At 39.1% G+C, this 26,398-nt stretch overlaps 1 protein-coding gene across 7 annotated transcripts in view; it reads right to left on the reverse strand.

Annotated features, from left to right (window-relative positions):
* FXR1 (FMR1 autosomal homolog 1) overlaps positions 1-13,803 on the reverse strand; it is a 55,115-nt gene extending 41,312 nt beyond the window's left edge. For all 7 annotated transcript variants that reach the window (XM_045903310.3, XM_045903307.3, XM_045903306.3 and 4 more), the window contains exon 1: positions 13,647-13,803. In XM_045903310.3, the coding sequence (XP_045759266.1) occupies positions 13,647-13,697 (51 nt within the window). In that variant the 5' untranslated portion in view covers positions 13,698-13,803. The remainder of the gene's footprint in view (positions 1-13,646) is intronic.
* Between the last annotated feature and the right edge of the window lie 12,595 nt (positions 13,804-26,398).

A 26,398-nucleotide genomic window follows, 5' to 3' on the forward strand; every position in this document is an offset into this window, starting at 1 on the left:
TCCTTTTCGACTTTGACTAAAGTTTTCTAGTCCTTCACAACTTTCAGAGTCTAGAATGTTTTACTAAGAAATCTTTGCCATTTCTGTATAATTTACAAAATGAGTTCAAGTCAGAGCTCCAAGCCACTGGGAAATTCTACCCTTCATTATAATAAAAATCTACTTTTCTATCTAAAAGTCAACGTTTACTCAACTCTTTCCAACCCATCCCCACTTCCACCACCACCATCAGCTTTGTTGGGGTGTACGTTTTCCACAAACTTTTAAGAAAAAATACATCTCTAGACACCTACTCAAATTACTAATACCCTTCAAGCATAAAATTAAATAGATTAACAATGAACTGTTAGTTAGCAAACACTTTCTAATCCCCAAACCAAAGATTCTAGGGACAAGGTGCTTCTAATGGCCAGAACTCCATGAAATTGTGTCCATTTGATGCAGGACTCAGACATCACTTCTCATGGTATTTCTGTATGCTCGGAAGTCACCAGAATGATGATGCTAGCTCCCTATACACTCAAGCCGCAAAATGGCAGGGTTAGGTCATTGCCAAAATCCGAGTCAGGGGACAGTAAATAACAATGGTCATATTTGTCTGCACAAGACAAGAGCAGGGCCTTATAACTTTATGTCTCCACAACTTCTGTACCTCCTCGTGTTCTAATACAACCTTTGGGAATTTTGTCTCTCTTCCTATTCACCATCCATCTGGCCCAGGACCTGTATTTCTCAGAATAAAACCTTTTACATTTCTTTTTCCTCTTCCCACATATATGCAAACACAAAAATTCCAAAACATCATTATAAAATTGTCCCTCTATATGCTTATGTGTGAAATTCTTAACTATAAAGTATCATCAGTAAGCAACAAGGAAGTATAACACATCAAAAATGTGATCAAAATACCTTTAGAATGTTGTCCCCAACAAAGCAACGAATAGAACATTACATAGTAAAAACCCAGGAATGCCACAAACGATGTGTAAAATGGAGGTAAGGGAAGGGATGAAGAGAACAGCAAAAATCCCTGAGCTATAGAAGTACTATTTGAAGAACTGATTTTTTTTTAGGCAATACAGCCTAAAAAAACTTTTTTTAATTCAGTAAGGTGGCAAGTTAATCAATAATCTGTTTGCTCTCTAGATAAAATAAGCAGCTGGAAAATAGATAAAAAGTAATCTAACGGCAGCAGCAATGAAAAATTAAAATCTTAGGAATGCCCTCAACAACTACAACAACAAAAATGTACAGGACCTATGTGCAGAAATCTTTGAAATTCGACTAATGAATATATATATAGAATATTCAGGAAAATGTAAATCATATCACATCCTTAGGAGATCTTGATATTGTAAAAACTTAAAATGCCCCTAAATGGGACCCTACCAAAATAACTAAGAGTTTATGATTTTCTTAGGGGAAAAGAGGTTAATCTTAATAACACTCAAAATCGAAATTTTTAAGTGGGAGTAGAGAGTAAAGAAAATACACTATCCCTTCCAAATATTAAAGCTTATTTTAAAGCTATAACAATCAAGACAAAAACAAAAAAAACAAAAACCACACACATTTTAAGAGAACAAAACAAATTCCAAAACTAGGTCTAAGTTATTTAGGAAATTACAAATAGGAGGAAGAATGGTTTGTTTTTAAATAGTATTGGGACATCTGATTATTGGAAAAAAATGAAAATAGACATTTTCACCAAAAATATAATCAATGGATGAAAGAATCAAAGTTTTTTAAATCAAAAGAGATTCCAAGAGAAACCTGAGTTACTTTAACTTCAGACTAAGGAAGACCTTTCTAACCAAAAACACAAAACCCAAAAGCCACAAGAGCACCTGGGTGGCTCAATCAGTTATGCATCTGACTCTTGATTTCCACTCAGGTCATGATCTTAGGGTTGTGAGATCGAGCCCCACATCAGGCTCCATGCGCTCAGCAGGGAGTCTGCTGGAGGGTCTCTTTCCCTCACCCTCTGCCCTCCCCCCATGCGCACACACGCGCGTGCTCTCCCTCTAAATCTTAAAAAAGCCACAAAATGCTTGACAAGTTTATACTACCTAAAAGCTAAAAATTAATAATCATAACAAAGAAAGGAAAGGAGAATGAAACACAGGAGAGTTAAATTCCCAATTTATAATAGTCTCAGGGGAGCTAACAAGTGAACAAGCTAATAAGCGAAAGTGACAATGGGTATGAACTATGTGAATGGGTAATCACAGAAAAAATAAGTTGTAGTTTTAATTATATAAATCGTTTTTAAAATCTTATGTTTGGACGCCTGCATGGCTCAGTCGTTAAGCGTCTGCCTTCGGCTGAAGTCATGATTCCAGGCTCCTGGGACCGAGTCCCACATCGGGCTCCCTGCTTGGCCGGAAGCCTGCTTCTCCCTCTCCTACTCCCCCTGCTTGTGTTCCCTCTCTCGCGGTCTCTGTCAAAAAATAAATAAAATCTTTCAGAAATAATAAAAAAAAATCTTATGTTTACTGTGATTTGTTCTGAACTTTGCTTTTCTCCTCCCACTTTTTGTTCTGTAGATCATTCCATATCAGAATATAAAAAGCAACCTAGCAATTTTGAGGTGGGAGCTTAAACTGCTTGTGGAAAGAACAAAGTGCAGAGAATTACCTAACTTAAAGATACATTTGTGATGACAGAACACTACAGCTGTAAAACAGGTTTTCAGCTTGAGAGGGCAGTCATGGGGGGGAAATCCAATTGGTTAAGCAGAAAGAAACATGGTATGAATTATTTCAGGAATTGAAAGACCAAGATTATAAATATAGAAAAAATCAGGACAAAAATCAGGGACCCTGTCTGTGGGAAAGTTACCTGATTCCCAAGATAAAATTTCTACTGGGACACATGGTTGGTTCAATCAGTAGAGCATGGGATTCTTGGACCTCAGGACTGTGAGTTCAAGCCCCACAATGGGCATAATGCTTACTTAAAAAAAAAAAAAAAAAAAAAAATTCATTTACAGACCTTTCAGATCCCTCATTTTAGTGAAAGGGAAGCTAAAACCACATACAGCTACATAGCCCCAAAATTCACTCCCTAGGAGGCTATAAATGCTGAATTTAAACACTCATCTCTCTGGAGCTCTTTTCAGTAACTCATTTCCAAACAGATGATAAAATGCTTTTCCTGATTTGTACTTTTAAATTCCAAAAGGTTAAGTGTGGTAGCAATATTAATTTGAAGAAATAAAGCACCCTTCCTAAAAAGCCTATTTAAGGCAAAGTTCCGGGGGGGGGGGGGGGGAATCTCAATATATACTTCACAACTGGAAAGGCGAGCTATCTTAACCAAAAAAGGCTCGAAATAAAACAAAATTTTAGTGTTTAAATCAATTTATCAAAAGCCTTGCTTGAAGTATGATTTACAAATCTAAAAAGATGAATCCCTTAGAGAACATTCCCACTAAATCACTAAGAACACATCCTAGTCCAGAAAAATTCCTTTGACTGCAAGGTAAACTATCCTTTCAAATTTGACCATTTCTTTAAATTTCTGAAAAATCCACTCGTAACCTCCTATAATTGCAACTCATTACATCACAAAATTTACATTCCTTATCAAACAGAAAACAAACTCAAAAGCCTTAATACTCAGCAAACTACCCAGAAACCAGACAACTTGAACCCTCAATTTAAAGATTTTAGAGTGGAAAATCCAAAATCCTAAGATGTATACCCTAAAGCTGTAACTTTTACACCTCAAAAACTTTTTTTTTTTTAAGAATTTTATTTATTTGAGAGAGAGATATCACGAGCAGGAGGGAGGGGTAGGAGGGGAGAAGCAGACTCCCCAATGAGCAGGGAGCCCAAAGCAGGACTCAATCTCCGGACCCTCGATCCTGACCTGAGCCAAAGGCAGACACTTAACCGACTGAGCCACCCAAGCACCCCAACCTCAAAATTCTTGTTAGAAGAGTTTACTGACTGCCAACAGACTGAGCCAAAAACTGCCGCAAGAAACCATACAATCTTCCTAAATGGAGGGTAGGTTTTTTGAGACTCCAGTCTCAAGTAGTAAAAGCAAAGGATCCATCAAAAATCTCTAGTTCACATTTATTCTCCTAAGCAAAAAGTAAAAAGTTCTCACAATCACATCACTGCCTCCTTCAAAATATTCTTATATAATTTAAGATTCACTCTACCTTTAATACTTCTATCAAAGCTTTTCTTTCTAAAGTCTGTCTCAGGATCACTTTCATGAAATTTTTAATTTTTATTTTTCTACTTGGCCACAACAGTCAAATAACATTTTTCAAGCGTGTTAAAACATCACAGTTGATGACTTAATTACTGAAGTAAACTTGTGACAAGATACCGTATTTCTAAAAATACATGGATTAGAATAAATTCTCTCTATATTAAAGACATTGGGCTCTCAAGTTTGTTAGATTCTGTGTTACCTCTATATGGGCTAACTCTCCATTTTCCCCAGTTGCATCAGTTACTGCTGTGGATAAGGATGATTATGAAAACATAACCAAGAGAAAGGAAAAGTTAATAAAGCATAATTTATATAAAATTCACCTCAGGTCCTTCCATGCACCGCCCCTAAGAACTGCCACTGCAGATTTGATTATCACTTGTTATCCTTTGATCAATTATCCGTTTATTTACTGATTTCATTGTTTGGCCCCAGTCTACCTTCCCAGCCCAATTTGTTAGATACTAAATCTAACAATTTAGTATCTCTGAAACCAGGATACATCTTACAATTGATGGCAAATCTTAGAGAATAGCAGATAACCACATGGCAATCAGGATATGTCACTAGGCATGTTCAAACTTGGTTTGCTTGCAATTTTCTGTACCATTTGACTGCAACCTCTTGACATTTCATTCAGCAAACCAATGAAGGCCAATTTTAGGAAGGATTAAGGTTTCTTACCAGAAGGCTGTTCTGTTGACACCTTCTGATAAAATCAAGAAAGCACCAGCACCAAAACTTGCAGAGTGGATGAAAATTCTTGCAAGAAAATCCTGGAGATAATAGAGGAGAGCTCTTTTAAAGTATGCTTGCAACATCAATGCTCTCCATGACACTGAGGAAGATATTGTAATAAGAAACACAATCACCTGAATATGAAGATGTTTAAACCAATTTATTTTGTTTATATCTTCCATTTTATGCATGCAAGCGTTTAAAGACATCTTTCAGGGGCGCCTGGCTGGCTCAGTTAGTGGAGCATGCGACTCAATCTCGGGGTCGTACATTTGAGCCCACATTGAGTGGAGATTACTTAAAAGATCTTAAAAGTAAGTAGGAACTACCATTCACAGATGTTAACTGACAACACTTCTTAGTGTCTCTCAGAACTAACGTCACTTTAGATGAAACTGTGCGGATCTTCCACTAACTTCCCAAATCTGTGTATAGAAAAGTAGCCTATTCCTTAGACTCTAAACCCCAATTTAACTGCACAGACACCTCTGCCGCTGGCTCACTCTCATACCTCAAATCAACAGGTCAACAATCAGAATCATTTCTTGTCCTGCTTTGCACTCTACATGCTATGATCCTTTTTACAAGAGTAAAAATAAAACTGAATACAGCACACAGTATTTTTTAACCAGGGTTCTAAGAGAATACAGCCCAATCACTAAGACATTCACTATGGTTAATGAACTAACTTCTCTCCCATGCATCTAGAATGGTACTACCTGTGCACTGTCCTTACAAGAACTGAGAAAATAGTGTTTCTGTATTGTAATTTGGATGAGACACTCTATTATGTTAAAAAACTGACTTAGAGGCTCCTAGCACAGGTAATCATCATTGCATAACTTTATATAGGTCTTAATTTGCAAACGTAAAGAATCAAAACTTTAGTATTCCCAGGCATTCAAGTGCCCGAAGTACTTAAAACTACTCCTCTCCCCCAAAATACCATGAGAAATCTTCCTTCTGGTGTTTTTACATCAAGCAATGTAAACAATTGACAAACATTTATGTTTCTGGACTGTGTATTCAGGTAACAGATATAGAAATAACTCTCATTAGAGAAGGAAAAAAAATCTCGCTACAGCACAATGGTTTCACTGTTAAGATTGGGTCTCAGATCCACTTACTATGTGACAGGTAAAACAAGAGGGGTGAGGGCAGTAAGGTAAGAGTAATAAGACTCCTAACTGGCTGTATTTTTGCCACAAAGCAAGTCACAATGTCCTCATTCAAGGATTCTTTACATTCTTCCCAGAGCACTCCAAAGACTTTCTGGAGCAATTCTCTGAAGGTTCTATCAACCCTGAATGAGACTGAGCTCTCCTGGATGCTGGGCATCCTCCCCCTAACTCCCCAACATGCAAAAACAAAACAAAAAACCAAAAAACAGATGATTTTTTTTTTTAATACGCAGTACTAGCACATTTGCCTATGAATATTCAAAAGTAAGTCCTGGTGTAGTGAAGATAAAATACATGAATTAAAAACACAAGAAAATTTAAGAAATTCTATGTATAAACATGACACAGGCTGCGTTTAACCAGGACTGGAAACCCTGGAGCCCTGATAAGGAAAAAATAGTTCAGTATGTAAAAAATAAAACTTCTCTATAACCAAAGATACCAAAAAGTCAACAGGTATTAAATGAGAAGAGGGCACTCTTACAATAAATGAATCCTAAGAGATCTCAAAAAGTGACAAAAGACATCCAATAGGAAAACAAGTAAACAACAGTTTATGGAAAAGCAAATCCAAATGCCCAACAAACATTAAAATTCACAAGAGGGAACCTGCAAATGGAAGTTCCGCTGAGATAACCATTTATATCCAACAGACTGGCCAAAATTAAAGATTATAGAACTCATTCTCTGGCAAGGATGTACAGAAAAGCTTTTGTATTTACCCACAGAGAAAATAGGAAGGGTTAAGCCTTTTGGAAAGTAATGTTAACATTTATTAATGTTAAAAAAGAAAAGTTCCCTTCCACCAAGCTTCCCATTCTTTGAAACCTCTCCAATGGAAACAGATACATGGAGTGGCAAAAAACTGAAAACAGAGTGAGTGTCTATTAACTGGGGAATGGCTGGATATCATAATTCTTGCCATGAAATACTATGTAACCATTTAAAAATAAACTACACTCCAAGGGAAGACAGCCAAAATACAGACAATCCTATTTTTATAGAGCAATATTGAAAAAAAAAAAAAACACCTACATGTGTATACAAATATGTATCTATGTACCATTCTATTGAGTGTAGAGAAAAATCTAGTATGATGTATACCTGGCTATAAATATTACCTGAAATGGAGTGGGAATGAGAGCTTATGTGGCAAAGGGGAGCAAGGAAAAAAAAAGGGAAAGAAATTTACAACAAAGCAAGTTTGTGAATACTCAATGCCTACATGTAAAATTATACATATGTATATACAAGCATAAATATTCTTAAAAGAGGGGCGCCTGGGAGGCTTAGTTAAGCATCTGCCTTCGGCTCAGGTCATGGTCCCAGGGTTCTGGGATCAAGCCCTGCTTCGGGCTCCCTCTTCAGCAGGAAGCCTGCTTCTCCCTCTCCCACTCCCCCTGCTTGTGTTCCCTCTCTCGCTGTCAAATAAATAAAATCTTTTAAAAAAATAAATAAAATTTAAAAATCATACTTTACCAAAGTCTGAAAAACCAATCTGAACTTTGAATCAGCCTATTTTATGGACCTAGATTCACATGGCCTCAGTTTCCTCAGCTGCTGGTAACATTATCTCCCCTTCACTGTGATTCAGAAGACTAAATTCACATAAAGTATCTGCACAGTCTGATAGCCTGAGTGCTCAATAAATAGCTTTCTTAGAACTAGACAGAACCTTAATGAACAGAACCTAGCAGAGACCACCACTTGATAAATCGTTAAAAAGCAATCTAATTGCCTAATACTGCAGATGAAAGAAAAAGAGGGGTCTTATGACCACCTAGTACAAGAATTAGGATCACTCACGGAACGCCTATAGCTCTTCCCACTACTTTAAAAAAAAAGGCGGGGCGCCTGGGTGGCTCAATCCGTTAAGCATAGGCCTCTGGCTCAAGTCATGATCCCAGGGTCCTGGGATGGGGATCCTGCTTCTCCCTCTCCCCGCCCCGACTCGTGCTTGCTCATGCACTCTCGCGAGCTCTCTCAAAAAAAAAAATCTTAAAAAAAAGTCAAGCTAGTTTGGGGTACCTGGCTGGCTCAGTCAGAAGAACATGCAACTCTTAACCTCAGTCAGGGTCATGAGTTTGAGCCCCATGTTGAGTGCAGAGATTACTAAAAATAAATAAATAAAACTTAAAAAAAAAAAAAAAAACAACTTAAAAAAAAAAACTAGTTTACTACATCCTTAACATTGTGGTAGAGAACTTGCTTCTTGAATTATCAAGTGTTTGCCTTGCCTGTTTTTTTTAAGATTTTATTTATTTGAGATAGAGAACAAGCAGCAGGGAGGGACAGAAAGGGAGAGGGAGAAGCAGGCTCCCCACTGAGAAGGGAGCCCAACAAGGGGCTGGATCCCAGGACCCTGAGATCATGACCTGAGCCAAAGGCACTTAACAGACTGAACCATCCAGGCACCCTGCCTTGTCTTTCTAACTAAAATACTTAAATATAAGCCCACTACTCTGAGATTTCCTTTGAAGAACCTCTATTGCTATACTAAATTAGGCATTGGAAGGAGAAGCTCTAGAGTTAAATCTCATTTCAGCTACATTTATTTATGGACAAGTTACTTGTTATTGTCAGTCTCCTAGTATGTAAAATGGGAATAAAAACACGTATCTCAGGGCACCTGGGTGGCTCAGTCGTTAAGCATCTGCCTTCGGCTCAGGTCATGATCCCAGGGTCCTGGGATCGAGCCCCACATCAGGCTCCCTGCTCTGCGGGAAGCCTGCTTCTCCCTCTCCCACTCCCCCTGCTTGTGTTCCTTCTCTCGCTGTGTCTCTGTCAAATAAATAAAATCTTTAAAAAAAAAAAAAAAAGTATCTCATGGAGTTTTTGAACGAACAAAATCAGAAAATACTAGTATAAGCTTCACAGACTAGTAAATAAGAGACACAGTAAACTATTATCTTACAAAATGCACACAAATATCTGATGTTACAAGAAACATAGAGGCGCATGAAAAGATGGGAAAAAGTATGTTTTCTGTACATACATAAAGCCAGGCCTTGACAATATAGCTCTCGGTAGGTAAAATTTTTTTTTTGCTTTTGTTTTCAGATTTTTTCATACTTACATATTGCTTTTATAATACAAAAATGAAACTTTACAAAAAAGTTTAATTTTTAAAAATTAAGTGGCCTTTTCAGTTAAATCTTAGTTCTTTCAGGTTTTTATAAAAACACATTTTAAAACCTGTATGATTAGGGCGATCTTTGGAATTTCCGTGTGTGGACTCCCCATATGTACAACATTAAGTTAAATCTTTCGCTAAAAAAATATTTCAATAAAAAATGTACAACTGAGAATTATCTTTAAAATATCTGAAATGTGTTTTTAAGTGTCCCTAGTATTAAGACAGCCACTACCTATCTTTTCCTTAATTACTAATCTGCACAAAGAAATCAATATTCAATACTAACTTTGAAAAGTCCGTACTCTCTCAAGAAACTCCTCTACTAAAACTCTATAGGTCATCATCATTAATGTTAATAAGCCTACTGCATAATTTAATTACTCTGAAATTCCATTTTAATATTAAATTAAGGTAAAGTAATAGGAAATTTTGGAAATATTGTAGCGCTTTAAAATTTGTAGTCAAAGCAGAAATTGCAGAACTCCAAAAGTAATTGTCTTCTAGAGAAGGCCTGAAATTTCATTCAGCCATCTTAGAGATTACACATTTCCTTGGAACACCATGGAAACTTTCCTTCACATCAGCCAGAAATCGAGGGACTTACTTTCAACTTCTATTTAAATTATATTCGGCCCATGGCTATGCAAGTTGCAATGCTATTACAAAGCTCAGTATCATATACATCAGTTGTTAAGCATTTTAATGACTCCAAATGGGCACAGGGTTTTTTGGGGGGTAACTGAAATGTTCTAAAGTAAGGTTGTGATAATGGTTGCACAACTCTATAATACACTAACAACCATAAAATGTAAATTCTATCTTAAATAAAAGCACCTTCAATGGCCAGTAGTATAAACCTTAAGATGCCTCATTCTAGGTAAAAAAAAAAGGCTATAAACAAATTTTTATATAAAATTATATCCCCTATCAGGTACTTAACATATCTCCCACTCTTCCCAATCCCCAAAGATTTACAGAGCTGCAAAGAGAAGCGTATCAAGTTTTTATCTCCTTAACAAACTACAGATCCACAGTTGTTTAAAAAGAAAAGCAAGATGCAAAACAGTATTAAAAAAAAAGATCTTAATTTTAGGTCACATCTTCTTTTAGCTTTTCACTGGTTCCAATTAATTTGTAAGATGAAGTTTCAGTTCCACCAGAAAATCTTTAATACATGTCTACAGAGCACTGCCTCAAGGCATGATGATACTGGCTACTAAACCCATGACTGAAATTGTACTGTGATTAGCATTTACAGCTGTGTGTGTTTGTGGGGGGAAAGGGAAGAAAATGAGGAAAATCAGAATCACCTGCACACTGAAAAAAAACACCAGGGAGAGAATAAACCAAAATGTTAACAGCTGTTATCCAAAGGCAACTTTTGTTTCCAAAATGCCCTCACTGACCAATATTGTTTTTAAATTAGAAAATTTTACTTAAAATTAAATTGCTGCTATGCTAAATGAAAGAAGCCAGAATCAAAACCCTCAACATACTGTATGAATCTACATAGAGGACATTCTGGCAAAGGTGAAACTATGGGTACAGGAAAACCCTCTAGGATCTCGGGATGAAACGAGAAGGTGACTACAAAGGCGCATGAGTGAAATTTGGGGGACAGTGGAACTCTTCTATCTCCATCGTGTTGGTGGTTGTTACAGGACATTTACGAAAGCTCACGTAATTATGTCCCAGAAAGGTGAATTTTACCACATGTAAATTAATCTAAAAAAATTCGTGTAGTTAAAATAATAAATTGCTTGTGCAGTAAACCAAATTTTTTTCCAAGTGAGCAGTTCCATGGGATTAAAAAACTGGGGATATGAACTACTTCAAACCCTTCATTTTACAGAAAAGATATGCTCAGGAGTGCACGGATGGGTAAACACATGGGAATTCTAGGTCTGTACTTCAGTTTACAGATATATATAGATAATATATAGATAATGATCTAACTTCAAATCCAGGGCTCCTCCCACCTCACCATTCTCGATCTTCCAGAGTTCTGAAGACCTCAGTTTCCACAATGTACAAGTGGATTACAATAGGACATAAAATTCCAAACGTTCAAGTGCAATTATTTTAGTACACACAATGTGGCTAGGATCCTTCCCAACCTTTGCCAAAGTACCACCTTTCTTTGTGAAGTAAAAATGAGTAATGGACTCAACGTCTAAGTAGAATCAAGCAGATTTGTAGAGTAAGGATAAGGATCAACAATACTTCAGAGTTCCAAAATGGGGACATTCACTGTGAATTTGATTTTTAAAAAAATCTATGAAAAACCAAACACTACAGAGGCGCCTGGGTGGCTCAGTCTGTTAAGCGTCTGCCTTCAGCTCAGGTCAAGATCCCAGGGTCCTCGGATGGAGCCCCAAGCCGGCCTCCCTGCTCAGCGGGGACTCTGCTTCTCCCTCTCCCTCTGCCCCTGCTCATGCTCTCTCACTCTCAAAATAAATAAAATCTTAAAAAAAAAAAAAAACTGTAAACAATCTTAAACTTTCAAACTGATAACCTTAAATAATCTTATAAAATAAAAATAAGAAATGAGTATTTTCTGTAGCGATCAACACCAATACTTGGCTAAAAAAGCAATGTCCTATCTACCATCCACATGCTACAAAGTAAAGGCAAAAAAATTTTACTTTTTCAATTTGCCAGGGGGAAAAAAAGCGTACCTCCGTTACACAACTGTATCACCATACAGTGGGAATATGAAACTTTTCCACGGGCGGTGTGCAAAAATGATGAACCTTACATACCATACCCTTGACAGGAAAAGTATGGCAAGCTCATTCTTTGTGCATTGTGCCACAACTGTATCTAGGGTAAGAAAAGGCAACCACTAGGTTTCAATAACAGAAGTCAATGAAATATCTACTCAAATTTCACTTAGATCTTTTGTTTGACACCAAATGTTAAATCTAGACTGCTACTATATGGAGTCAAGCAAAAAGACTCCTTTCCACCGGGCAGTCACTGTTTTTACTTTATGTTGACCACCTAAGGAGACTTAAACTTGTAAAAAGCTTAGGGAGATCCTTTAGACGCCAAGTGATTCCCTACCAGGTTATTACCACGTGACAGTTAAACCAAATCCACATAGCTTATCAGTAAAATACAAAAGGGAAAACAACGCTAACAAGAGGAAATTACGACCACCCTGTGGGACAAAAGGTGCGCTGAAATGAAACCCAGAGAGAATATATTCTGCGTACACCCAATACTCCTGTATTAAGAGGAGGCCCTTCATAAAAATAGCCAGGACTCTCAAACATTTGAGATCCTGGCTTAGTAAGATTGACTGACAGACACAGCTGGGGAGATTTTGTATTGATCTTGTAATATCGTGGTATACTTTTGGAGAAAGAATCGGGACAAGGGGCCGTTATAATGGGAAAATTAAACTGTAAGGATTTCATTTTCAGTTATGTGACCCCTACACTGGAAGCCCCCACTAAATTCCTCTACTCTCGAATTCCTCTTCTGTTTTCCAGTCCCCATCCCATAATAATGCATCTCGCGGTGCAAACAAACAAAAAAACCTCGTGGGGAAGAAACAAAAATCAACAGTTCTTTCCAAAAACACTGGATAACTAAAATTTAAGAAATTAGTCACCTCCCCACCACTCTCCCTGATCGACTTCTTTTTTCAATCTTTCTTTAAAGCCTCTAACTCTAGCCTTTTCTTCCGTAATAAAAGGGCTAAGGCGCCGCCCAATTTCCCAGGCCGCAAAAATATTTCAACCCGCCACATTACAAGGTTTTCAGTTTTCTCTTCGATCCTAACCCTCAATTCGGCACCCGCTTCACCGTGAGACACTAAAGTTTATTATCCCCAGACCCTAATACAAAGGTGAATTCTTAAGATTCCGCGACGCAGCCCCCCCCCCCCCCACAAAGGGGTGGGGAGGGGTCGGAGCAGCGGGCCGAGGCGCTCCGGCTCGGCCCAGTCCGAGGGGCGGGGGAGCGGCTGTGACCACACAATCCCACCACCTCCTTTCACGACTCCCCAACCTCCCGGCGCTCAGGCCTGCTCCCAGGGAGCTCCCCGCCGCCCAGCAGAGACTCGGCTTCTCCTCACCGGCCCGCGAAGGGCCGCACTAGCATCCAAGAAGAAGGTTCATAAGTAGGAAAACGCAAGAGATGTCCGACGTGTTGTTTCAAAACATAACGGAGCCCTGGCCCCCGAAACCGTTAAACCGCGGGTGGAGGGGGGAGAAGCGAGGAATCCAGCAGCACCGGGCTTCGGCCTGGCCACCCTTTTCGACTCCAAACCTCACTCTCCGGGACCACCAGCCCAACCCCCAAACCTGCCTTAGCCCCCAGAACACCCGACAAAGCGGCAAGAGGGTCAGTACCTTGTAGAAAGCCCCGTTGGAGCCGCGAACCTCCACCGTCAGCTCCGCCATGTTGGAACCGCAAAGGCCGCTGGGAAGAGATTCTAGAAACTTTCCAACCAGAGGGGAGGAGGGGGGAGGGGCGTAAAGGAGGCGGGGGAGGGGCGGGGAAAACAGGGCGGGGACTGGGATCCCCCGCCCCACACCCCTGGGGTCTCACAGCGCAACTCGGGGTCTCACAGCGCAACTTCGACTCTCCCAGTGGGATCCCTCCGCTCCTTACATCACTGGTCCTGGGCTCCGCCCGCCGCTGCCAACGCCCCGTTCGCCTCCCGACACAATCGCCAGACCTTTGCTGACCCGCCCTTACGTCCCCGCCCTCCAGTGCCCACGGCTTCCCTGCTCCGGCCGGTGGGTACCTCCAGCCGCCCCGGCGTGAACTGTCTGGCCGCCGCCTGCCCCACTCATCTGCTTTGCGCGGCGCTGGGGCATTCTGCCCCTAAGCTTCTTGCAAGTGCTGGTAGCCCCGGACTAACTTCCTCACGAGGGAAGACCAAGTTTGGGGGCTCCAGTTGCCCACTGGCACAAACTTTGGGGCGGGGGAGGGAGCGTAAAATTGTACATACTATGTCCTCCAAATTCTTTCATCTCGCACTTTTTTATTTAAATTGGTGGCCTTCTCTTCACTCAAATCCACAGTTCCACGCCTCCTCACCCAGTTCGCTGGAGCCCTCTCCCCACCTGTTAACGTTTCAGCTGGTTAAAAGTCAGGCTAAGTATTGAAGTTAGTTTTGAGTCAGACGTGTTTACAACTTGCGTGAGAGTTTACGTTAATACCCATTGTTAGAAGTAGGGAAACTTGGTACTGAGCAGGACACCACGTTTTCCCCTTCGGCAATGCATGCAAATTTCCACAAAAAGGATCAAAGCAGAGTCATCTTGTATGGCTTTCTACCAAGCATTGTGTTGGAGATAGTTTGAATATCTATTTTAACAATACCAAAACCTTTTCCCAAAGCAAGGCCTTTGGAAAAAATCCTAGGACTATTTTATGTGTGTGTTTTATTACCATTTTGACAGAAAAACTTTAAAAAGGATGCTTTGCTGGCACTCCATACTCGCAAAGAAATGCCCATAGGCCCAGCCCTTCTGAGGACAGGGGGTCCTAAAAATAATGTACATAACGTCTTATCAGCACATCTACATCTCCAAAGGTTCAGAAGGAAAACAGTCTGCAACAGTGTTGGTATTGCTTTGCTATATGCAAAATTATCTTTTTTTTTTTTTTTGGACTGAGAGAGTGAACACAAGCAGGGGGAGTGGGAGAGGGAGAAGCAGGCTTTTCCCGCAGAGCAGGGAGCCCCCTGTGGGGCTCGATCCCAGGGTCCTGGGATCATGACCAGAGCCAAAGGCAGGCACTTAACGACTGAGCCACCCAGGAGCCCCCAAAATGATCTTTATAAAATGTTGATTATGGTGAGGAAAACGGAAACAAACTAAATTCCCTCAATGAGTTATGGCCACCATTTATTAAGGGCTTCATCTGTCCAACACTTTATATACCATCTTATTATGATCTTTCAGAATTACAATGCGCTAGTTTGCTTTTTATTCCAACAGCTTTATTGAGATATAATTCACATACCATGCATTTCATCCATTTAAAGTGTCCAATTCATCGGGTTTTAGTACATTCACGGAGTTGTGCATTTACCACCACAATCAATTTCAGACATTTTCATCAGGCCCAAAAGAATTCCTGTACCCGTGGGCAGTCCCCCCATTTCACCCAAGCCCCAGGAGCTATGCAATCACTAACCTACTTTCTATCTATAGATTTGCTTAGTCCAGACATTTCATATACATGAAATAAATCATACAGTATGTGGTCTTTTATGACAGTTCTTTCAGTGAGCATAGTGTTTTCAAGATTCATCCATGTTGTAAGCATGTATCGCTACTCATTCCTTTTTATTGTCAAATATACCATTGCATGGATATATAACATTCTATTAATTCATTCATCCTTTGATAGACATTTGAGTTGTTTACACTTTTTTGGCTATTAGGAATAATGCTGCAATGAAGATTCCTGTTCAAGTTAATAGATGTATGTTTTCATTTCTCTTAGGTATATACCTAGAATTGAAATTGCTGGCTCATATTGATGCCATACAGGATGGATATCAAACGTGAGCCAGGAGGAGGTGAAAGCAGAGTTTATTGAAGATAAAGAGAAAGCAATTAACAGAGTGAGTGTCCAGGAGACTCAGAAAGGAAAGGAGTGAGTCTCATCTTTCTTCGGGGCCTGGGGATTTTTATTGAGGGCGGAGTTCTGGTGTATGGTCCTCTCAGGCATCCAGGAACCAGTTAGAACAAAGACAAGAGCCCAGGTGTCATTCCTTGGAACCAGGGGATCTTGCATTCAGATGTCTAGCTCCAGTGGTCTGGAATGTGCATTAGGATAGCTTCCCTGGTCATTCTCATCTGGTCCTTCTTTAGATGTTATTTATTTTGGAGAACCATTACTCCTTACAAGGAGGATAGACGCTATTTACAAGGCATGTGTAAAGTGGGGTGGAGAAGCAGGAAAAAGGAGCAAAAAGCAGATTTTTATAGAGTCCTTCAGTTTCCCTGTCTTGATATGGTAATAACTCCACTTAATCTCTCGAGGAATTGCTAGACTCTTTTCCAAAGTGGCTGCACCGGGCTCCTGAGTGGCTTAGTCTGTTAAGTGTCTGCCTTAGGCTCGGGTCATGGCCCCAGGATCCTAGGATGGAGTCCAACATCGGCTCCCTTCTCTTAAAAAAAAAAAAAAAAAAAAAAAGGTGGCTGCACCATTTGCATTTCCATCAGCAATGGATGAAGGGTCTAGTTTGCTTTATGGGTTTTTCTTTCTTTCTTCCTTTCTTTTTCTCTCTCTCCTCTTTGTTTCTTCCTTCCCTTCTTTCTTATCATTTTGGCCTTCAGTGTATTGTTTTCTTCTGCTTCCCAGTGTGAGTGACTTTGGGTAGGGCTGCAAAAATTCCATTTGGACACAACCTAAAGTATTCCATATTATCTGAACTTTGAAGAATTAAAGTTGGTCCTCTTCAGGACATGCATGCTAAAAACATTTGAGTTTGCCCCCACCCCCACCCACTCCCGCCAACAATTTACTACTACTGCTAAGTAGACCTCATGATTTCCATTAAGCAATTGAGATTCACAGCAACCAGTCATTTATCTAAGATCGCACAGTTCTAAGTAGCAGACTAGAATTTAAGTCTTCCCCCTTCCATTTCTTTTTTTTTTTTTTTAAGATTTATTTATATGGGAGAGAGAGAAAGAACATGTGCCAGCAGGAGGAGGGGCAGAGGGAGCAGGAGAGAGAGGATCTCCCGAAAACTCGCTGCTGAGCACAGACACCCCTGCCACCCATGCAGCTCAATCTCAAACCCTGAGGTCATGACCTGAGCCAAAACCAAGAGTTAAACACTTAACCAATTGAGCCACCCAGGAACTCCCTCCCCTTTCCATTTCTTTTTTTTTTTTTTTTAAGATTTTATTTATTTGACAGAGACACAGCAAGAGAGGGAACACAAGCAGGGGGAGTGGGAGAGGGAGAAGCAGGCTTCCCGCAGAGCAGGGAGCCTGATGCGGGGCTCAATCCCAAGGACCTGGAATCATGACCTGACCCAAAGGCAGACGCTTAACGACTGAGCCACCCAGGCACCCTTCCCCTTTCCATTTCTAAAACCCCTATCAATGACCCTGTTATAATCATAATGAAATATTACACAAAGTTTAAAATGTTGATGTAAATCTATTTTCATCATCTTGAAAAGATGTTTGTTATTAAAAGGAAAGAATGTCAATTATATCTCACTGGAAAAAAGTAAAAGTAAAAAAAAAATTTTTAAGGAAAAGAAAGGCACAAAACAGCATGCATAATCACATTTAAAATAGTGTATTAATAGTGTATATTTCCAGAAGGTGGACTTATGGTTGACATAAATTTTATAATTGTTATATTTTTTTGCACTGTTTGGATTTTTTGGAATGAGCAAATCACTTGATTCTCACATTAAAAAGTATTATCATGTTTTAAACACTATGCCATGGACTCTTCTGCAGCCATTAGAGATGAAGTTTTAGAGTAAAATTTATTGACATGAGAAAATGTTTAAAACATACCTATAAAAAGAAGATGGTTAAATACTATTTGTGGAATCGATTTTGTACAGAAAATATATACATATATTGCATGAAAATACATTGTAAAGACTTCTACCAAAAAATTAACAATGGTTATCTTAAGGCAGTATCATTATGAATGATCAGTTTTCTCCCTGTTTTCAGTTTTCCAAGTTTTCTGCCGTGATAAGTAGTACCATTTCTAATTTTTAAAAATTATAAATGAAATAAAGTGTTCTTGGATGCCTGGGTGGCTCAGTTGGTTAAGTGTCTGACTCTTGATTTGATGTCAGCTGGTTGTCATGATCTCAGGGTCATGAGATCGAGCCCCCACATTGGGCTTGGTGCTCAGCAGGGGGAGTCTGCTCGAGAGTGTCTTCCTGCCTCTCTCTGCCCCTCCCTTCTTCTAAAATAATTAAATAAATCTTTAGAAAAAAAGAATGTGTTCTTTAAAAATAGAATTAAACATGTGCATAATGAAACTTTGTACACACAGCTACTGAAACACTAAGAATTTAAGATATTTATCAACTTTGTGGCACTATATTTAGTTTGAGTTGTATTAATGAAATGTGATATGGAAACATGCTATCATTGTTTTAAATCTTCTCTAAGTACTGCCTTGGAAAATAATTTAAACTTGACTAAATTGGGACTATGAGTTTTCCTTCCTGAAGAAACAAAGATTTAGAAAGTGTGAAATACGGGTGCCGGGCTGGCTCAGTTGGAAGAGTGTGTGACTCTTGATCTTGAGGTTGTGAGTGTGAGCCCCATGTTTGGTGTAGAATTACTAAAAGGAATAAATAAACTTAAAAAAAAAAGTGTGAACTAACTTTTAATATTTCAACCAACAGTTTCCAAAACAAATTGTGTCCTATTTTATAAATAGCTAATGAAAGACTCAGGAGGCATAGTTTAAAATATTTCAGTTTTTGTTCCACAGGCATCTTTGATCTTTTTTTTATAACTAGATGTTATCAAACATGGAGTATAAGAATTAATATTAAAGAAAATGACATTAAACCTAACTAAATTGAGTTTAGTTGTCTTTATATTGTAGTAAGTCCCTCAATCTATTTTTTTTTTAAAGATTTTATTTATTTATTTGAGACAGAGAGAATGAGAGAGACAGAGAGCACCTGAGAGGGGGGAGGGTCAGAGGGAGAAGCAGGCTCCCTGCCGAGCAGGGAGCCCGATGCGGGACTCGATCCCGGGACTCCAGGATCATGACCTGAGCCGAAGGCAGTCGCTTAACCAACTGAGCCACCCAGGCGCCCCCTCAATCTATTTCTTATGACATTGGAAAATCAAGGTGAAAGAAGAAAGAAACCATACTGGTTTTATTTTGTAAGTCAGAAACTGAATCTCCTTCCTCCCCAAGGCCCTAACCTAATGCAAAATTGAACTTAAAGCAGAAAGGACTAGATCACATGTCCACTTGAAGAATAATTAATAGAATTAAGAGCATGGGCTCTGAACATGGATTGCCCTTTTGAAGTCCAGCTCTGTCATTTTCTAGTTTGAATTATGTGTAAATGAGAAAGAAAATTTTATTAATGTGAAGACAATGCTTTTAGGCTACTAAAATTTTTACTCTCCTGGGGCACCTGGGTGGCTCAGTTGGTTAAGCCACTGCCTTCGGCTCAGGTCATGATCCTGGAGTCCCAGGATGGAGTCCCGCATCGGGCTCCCTGCTCGGCGGGGAGTCTGCTTCTCCCTCTGACCCTCCTCCCTCTCATGCTCTCTGTCTCTCATTGTCTCTCTTGCAAATAAATAAATAAAATCTTAAAAAAAAAATTTTTTTACTACTTGCTTTAAAATAAATTCCTATTAAAACAAAACCAAGTGTAAAAATAACCATGAAAATAGTACAGGTAAGTATGGGTACCTTTTAAATTACTTTTTAATTGATTCTGCCAAAACAAAATACCTAGAAGCCAATGGGGAAAGACTTGTAAATTTGAATACATGAACATTTGAAACTTCTCAAAGGAAAAAAATTATCATAAAGTCAAAAGATAGACTGGGGGGGAGGGACGACTATATTCCTTACCAAACAAAGATCTCTTGAAAACCATAAGGAAATACAAATAATCCCAAAGAAAAATGGATAAAGGACATGAACAGTTGACATAATACTAAATATAAATGGTCAATATACTAAAAACACAACTAAAACTCTCAACAAAAGAAATACATCTAGATACCACTTTTCCCTCTCTGAAACATAAAGATTTATAAATAATATACATATATAAAATAATAAATATATAGAAATATATAAAGTTTGGTGAAACAAGTGTTAGAAAAAATTTGGAAAAGGGTCATATTGGTAACAAATGCATAAATCGGTTCAACCTCCGTGGAGACTTTTTTTTTTTAAGATTTTATTTATTTGACAGAAAGAGACAGCAAGAGAGGGAACACAAGCAGGGGGAGTGGGACTGGGAGAAGCAGGCTCTCCGCCCCCGATGCGGGGCTGGATCCCAGGACCCTCAGATCATGACCTGAGTAGAAGGCAGATGCTTGACGATTTAGCCACCCAGGCACCCTGCCATGGAGACATCTTTAAATGGTATCAATGCTTAAGTTAATCATACTGTTTAAGCCAGCAATTCAAATTGTAGGACTTTTACTTTATCTGTCTCTGTCTCTCTCTATCACCTTTGGAATTTCCTAAGTGGGATAAAGTGTCTTTTGTTAATTATATGGAAGCTTTTTGAACACTCTTGAGTTTATGCCAATGAGGTGTTTTAGGATGGCGCCCCCAGATTGCTTCAGGATTAGGCTGGTCACCAGAAAGACCAAGGGATTAGAGGGTTGGAACTTTCAGCCCCACCGCTGACCTCTGGTAATGAAAATGGGTGAGTGGCTGGAAATTAAAGCTCTGTAAAAACAAACAAAAAACAAAAAACTCTTGAACCAGGAGATAAGTTGATGCGTCCACATATTGGGAGGGTGGTGCATCCTAGTTCCCTAGAGACAGAAACTGCTATGCTGGTGAACTTTCCTGACTTCACACTATGTACCACTTCATCTGTATCATTTATAATTTCCTTTATAATAAACTGGTAAGCATAAGTAAATGTTTCTGTGAGCTGCTCTAGCAAATTAGTTAAACCCAAGGAAGAGGTCATGGAAAACTCCAGTTTGTGGACTGAAGCACAGGACAACCTGGACTTGGCTATTGGCCTCTGCAATAGGTGACGTCTTATGGGACTGGTCCCTTAAACTGTGGGATCTGATGCTATCTCTAGGTAGATAATGTCAAAATTGAGTTAAATTTTCAGAACACCCAGTCAGTGTCTGCTGAGAATTGGAGAATTGGAGAATTGTTGGGTGGCATTGGAAAAAAAAAATCACATCTTTAAAATACCTTCACAGCAATAACTACAGTACTGTCTGACCAAACAACTGGGCACAATAGACTAGACAAGCTGACAAATAAAATTAACCATCATGGTCTCTGACTTCTAGATGCTCCTCTAACGGGCTCACCTGATTAGGTCAGTTCCATCCAGGATCATCTCCTTTTTAAGTAACTTGAAATCAATTTATTAGGAACTCTAACAACATTTGCAAAACTCCTTCACCTTCCCCTATTCTATTGGTTGGAAGCAAGTTACATATTCTGCCCACACAAAAACATGGGTACCCAGGGAGCAAGCATCAGGAGAGTCATATTAAAATTCTACTGATGGGGCGCCTGGGTGGCTCAGATGGTTAAGCATCTGCCTTCAGCTCAGGTCATGATCCCAGGGTGCTGGGATGGAGTCCCGCATCAGGCTCCTGGCTCAGCGTGGAGCCTGCTTCTCCCTCTCCCTCTGCCTCTCCCCCTGCCCATGCTCTCTCTCTCTCTCTCTCTCTCACTGTATCTCTGTGTCTGAAATGAATAAATAAAATCTTTAAGAAATAAATAAATAAATAAATAAATAAATAAATAAATAAATAAATAAAATTCTACCGACCGTAATATAAAGAGAGCAGAATCTACCGGTGACTCTGAGAATCTGTGAAGCACAGCCTTAGCCAACCAGCCTCTCTCTAGACTATTTCTTTTATTTATTCATTCATTTTATTAATTTATTCATCTGATTTATCTAAAACACTTAAAAGAAAGCCAAATACATAGTAAACAGTAAAGTGGTGACATCTTTTATGTTTTAAGCAATTATTGATAGTGTATGACCAATGCTAGGTGATAGAAGGGAATATAAAAAATCAGACTGGGGCTGCTGGGTGTTAAGTGTCTGCCTTCAGCTTGGGTCATGATCCCAGGGTTCCAGGATCAAGCCCTGCATCAGGGTCCCTGCTTAGCAGGAAATTCTGCCTCTCCATCTGCCTCTCCCTCTCCTTTCCCTGTCCATCTGCCTCTCTCCCAGCTCATGCTCTCTGTCATTCTCTCTCTCTCAAATTAATAAAATCTTTAAAAAAAAAAAGTAAAGAAAAATCAGACTGATCTCTGTTTATAGTTTGGTGGTTGGGTAGAGGATAGCTCCATAAATAAGCAATACAATTCAAACAAAACTGTTTTACAACTTTGCCCCATGTAAAATGGATATTCCAAGGAGAAATGCCAATTCTGTGCTGAGAAGTCAGTGTGCCTCCACAGAGCAGAAGACTATTTAGTGGCACCTTGCAGACACTGTAGTTGTCATGTAGTCAAGGAAGGAGACATTCCAAACCCTAGAACAGCATGAAAAATGACCAAATGTATGAAAGAGGAAAATTTAGTCCAGCTGAAGCTTTTTAGTCTGTTCACATAGAATTTGGGAATATTTCTATCTCATTGTATTATACCACTTAATTGAAACATTTTGCACTCATATTATTTTCCACCAACCTGTAAGCAAGCACTTTGAAGGAAGTTTCTGGGGTTTTTTTTTTAAAGATTTTTATTTATTTATTTGAAGAGAGAGAGTACAGAGGGAGAGTGAGAAGGAGAGAAAGATTCCCCGCTGAGCAGGGAGCCCAAGGTGGGACTCAATCCCAGGACCCTGAGATCATGACCTGAGCCGAAGGCAGCCGTGTAACCGACTGAGCCACCCAGGCACCCCAGAAGTTTCTGTTTATACTCAACTGTACTCGGTATTTAGTAAATATTTGGTAAATGATGGATGGAATTTGGACCCAATTGGTATGAATACCAAAAGCCATGTTAAGAGGTTTAGAATTATTGTATTTCTGAAAGGCAGCTGTAATGTAATGTAATACAAGAGTAACAACGCTACAGTCAAACTTCTGGCTCTGCCACTTGCTAGCTGCAACTTTGAGCAAGGATTAAATGAAATAATATGTATAAGGAACTTAAAAGAATGCCTGGTATATATTAGATGTTCAATAAATGGTGATGGAGTTAGATAATGAACAAGCCATCACAAATTCAGAAGTAGGGAGATCACTTAACCACGTTTGGGTCTTAAGGAAGAAAATTTTTAACAGTAGAGAGGAAGAAAGATTTTAAAATCACAGTAGTGAAGACAGAAACCAGTTAAAAGGCTATTGCAAGCTAGATAAGAGATAAATAGAACCCAAATAAAAGCAATAAGAATGAAGAAAAAGAGAAAAATTGAGATATTTAAAATGTTGAAGCAATGGGATCTAATAGCTAGAGATATGATGAGAAATGAGAGACTCAAGGATAAATGTTAGCTTTTATTTGGGCAATTGGGCACATAATGATGCTATTAGTTTAGAACATAAGGGAAGATTTGTGGAGGCAGATAAGAAGTTCTATTTTGGAAATATTGCATTGAGATGTTTTCAAAACATCCTGTGAAGTTTTAGTAGAGGTGTAGGGTAGAGATTAAGTTTTGGGAGTTTGGAAAAAGAGGGTACCTAGTATAACTTACTGAACACAAGATAATATTATCTTATTAATATAGACTATAGTATTTAATAAAAATAATATTAATAAAAGATAGAAAGTAAAGTGTCTGACTAATGTAAACTAGATAAAAACTCCTCTAGAGCCAAGATTTATTTCTGCTTCTGTACAACATCATCTTGCCTAGAACTCCAAATATTGTAGGTTCTAAATATGAATAAATGTATGCAATAGGAATAATAAAAATAAACACCTAATCTATGTAATAATATGGCAAATGCTTAACAATATGTGAATAAAAAATAAAGCAAAATATAAAAGTCAATCTGCATAATGATATAACTATGTAAAATTTATTTGTGCACATAGGTAAGAATAAGCACTTAGACAACTGAAAAAAATTTAATTTGTTAGTATGATTGGAATGCTGCTTTTCTTCCCCTGCATTTATTTGGAGTTCCATTCATAATGTAATTTAATGAGAAAGAAAACTGTTCAAGCATATTTGGCCAGAAGGCTGGAGAACTGCTTTCTTTGGCAGGCCCAATTCTATTGTGGTTACCTTAGAGTAGTCAGTTCACCTCTCTGAAGGATTGCCATTATGCAGAAACCTGAGAAAGATGATTCCTGATTTAACCATGTAGAATGGGGACAGTAGTAAAGGGCACAATATTCTAGTCAGAGGAAAAATATTTTGTGAAGGGTAGAATGGCTGGAGCGTAGAGTATGGGGGGGATATGACAAGAGATGAACCTGGCTAGAGATCCTTGGCAAACAATTAAGGGGTTTAAATTTTTTAATTTTATTTATTTATTTGAGATCGAGAGAGAGAGAACATGAACAGGGGGAGAGGCAGAGGGAGAGAGAGAGGCAGACTCCCCATTGAGCGGGGAGCCTGATGCAGGGCGATCCCAGGACCCCTGGATCATGACCTGAGCCCAAGGCAAATGCTTAACCCACTGAGCCACCCAGGCACCCAGGGGTTTAAATTTTATTTTATTTTATATTTTTAAAGATTTTACTTATTTGACAGAGAGAGACACAGCGAGAGAGGGAACACAAGCAGGGGGAGTGGGAGAGGGAGAAGCAGGCTTTCCACTGAGCAGGGAGCCCGATGTGGGGCTCGATCTCAGGACCCTGGGATCATGACCTGAGCTGACCGCAGATGCTTAACGACTGAGCCACCCAGGCGCCCCAGGGGTTTAAATTTTATACTGAGAACAATAGAAACCCACTAAAGGTAAAATAAAGCAAAGATGTAGCTCTACGAGGTCAGACAGTTCATGCAAGAAAGTATATGGTTTCATCAAAACGTGGAGCTTAGAGCAGAGGCTATTACAGAATAGCTGTTCACATGACTTGCCTGGCCAGTGACCTTAGGAAAATTCTCAAACTCTCTAAATATGAAAGTCTGAAAATAGGTGATCTCAATTCTTTTTGTTGTTGTTGTTTTAAGATTTTATTTATTTATTTGACCGAAAGAGAGACACAGCGAGAGAGGGAACACAAGCAGGGGGAGTGGGAGAGGGAAAAACAGGCTTCCTGCTGAGCAGGGAGACCCAGGACTTGGTCCCAGGACCTTGGGATTGTGACCTGAGCTGAAGGCAGACGCTTAATGACTGAGCCACCCAGGCGCCCCGGTGATCTCAAATTTATCATCTGGGGGCTGTGATCAACTTTCTAAAAACTTGCTCACCTCCACATTTCTCTGAGTATTTTCCAGAACTTGCATGAAAGATTATGAGCCTCCTTATACTAGAGTTCTTTGCTTTCAATTCTTTGTTAACATTTGTTATTAAATTATATTTGCTTCTTTTTAAAAACATTTTATTTTGGAATGATTTTGTTTGTTTGTTTGTTTTACAGTAGGCTCCACACCCAATGTGGGACTCGAACTTACAACCCTGAGATCAAGAGTTGCATGCTCTACAGACAGCCAGGTGCCCCTGGAATAATATGAAATTTACAGATAAATTACAAAGTTAGTACAGAGAGTTCCCATATATCCTTCACCTAGTTCCCCCTAATGCTAATATCTTACATTATCATCATAGATTTGTTAAAACCAAAAAACTGACATTGGAATATTGGTATTAACTAAACTCCAGACTTTACTTAAATTTCAACAGTTTTTCCACTAATACTTTTTCACTGTTCTAGGATCCAATTCTGGATACCAGATTGCATATAGTTGTCATGTCTCCTTGTCTCCTCTGGTCTGTGCCAGTTTCTTAGTCTTTCTTTGTTTTTCATGACCTTGATGGTTTTGAGACAGGTATTTCTCACAATGTCCCTCAATTTGTTTTTATCTGATGGTTTTCTCATGATTAGACTGGAATTATGAATTTGGAAGAAGAATACCATAGAGGTGAAGTGTCTTCATCACATCATATCAGAGATAAAATGTCAACAACATGACTTGTTACTAATGATAGCCTCGATCACTTGGGTAAGCTAGCGTCTTCCAGATTTTTCCACTGCAATTTTTCCTTATCTATACTGTATTCTTTGGAAGTCAATAAATCCAAACTGGGGTGCCTGGGTGGCTCAGTTGATTAAGAGTCCAACTCTTGATTTCTGCTGAGATTGTGATGTCACAATCTCAGGGTGGTGAGATCGAGCACTGCATTGTGCTCCATGCCCAGCTTAAGATTCTCTCTCTCCCTCTCCCTCTGCCCACCGCCCAACCCCACCCCCACATGTGTGCATGCATGCACACTCTCTCTCACTCTCTCTAAAAAAAAAAAAAAAAAAAAAAATCCAAACCACA

This window comes from Mirounga angustirostris, unplaced genomic scaffold (genome assembly GCF_029215605.1).
Source record: "Mirounga angustirostris isolate CCGP_5_RB_7025 unplaced genomic scaffold, mMirAng1.0.hap1 SCAF_1, whole genome shotgun sequence".
Taxonomy (NCBI): Eukaryota; Metazoa; Chordata; class Mammalia; order Carnivora; family Phocidae; genus Mirounga; species Mirounga angustirostris.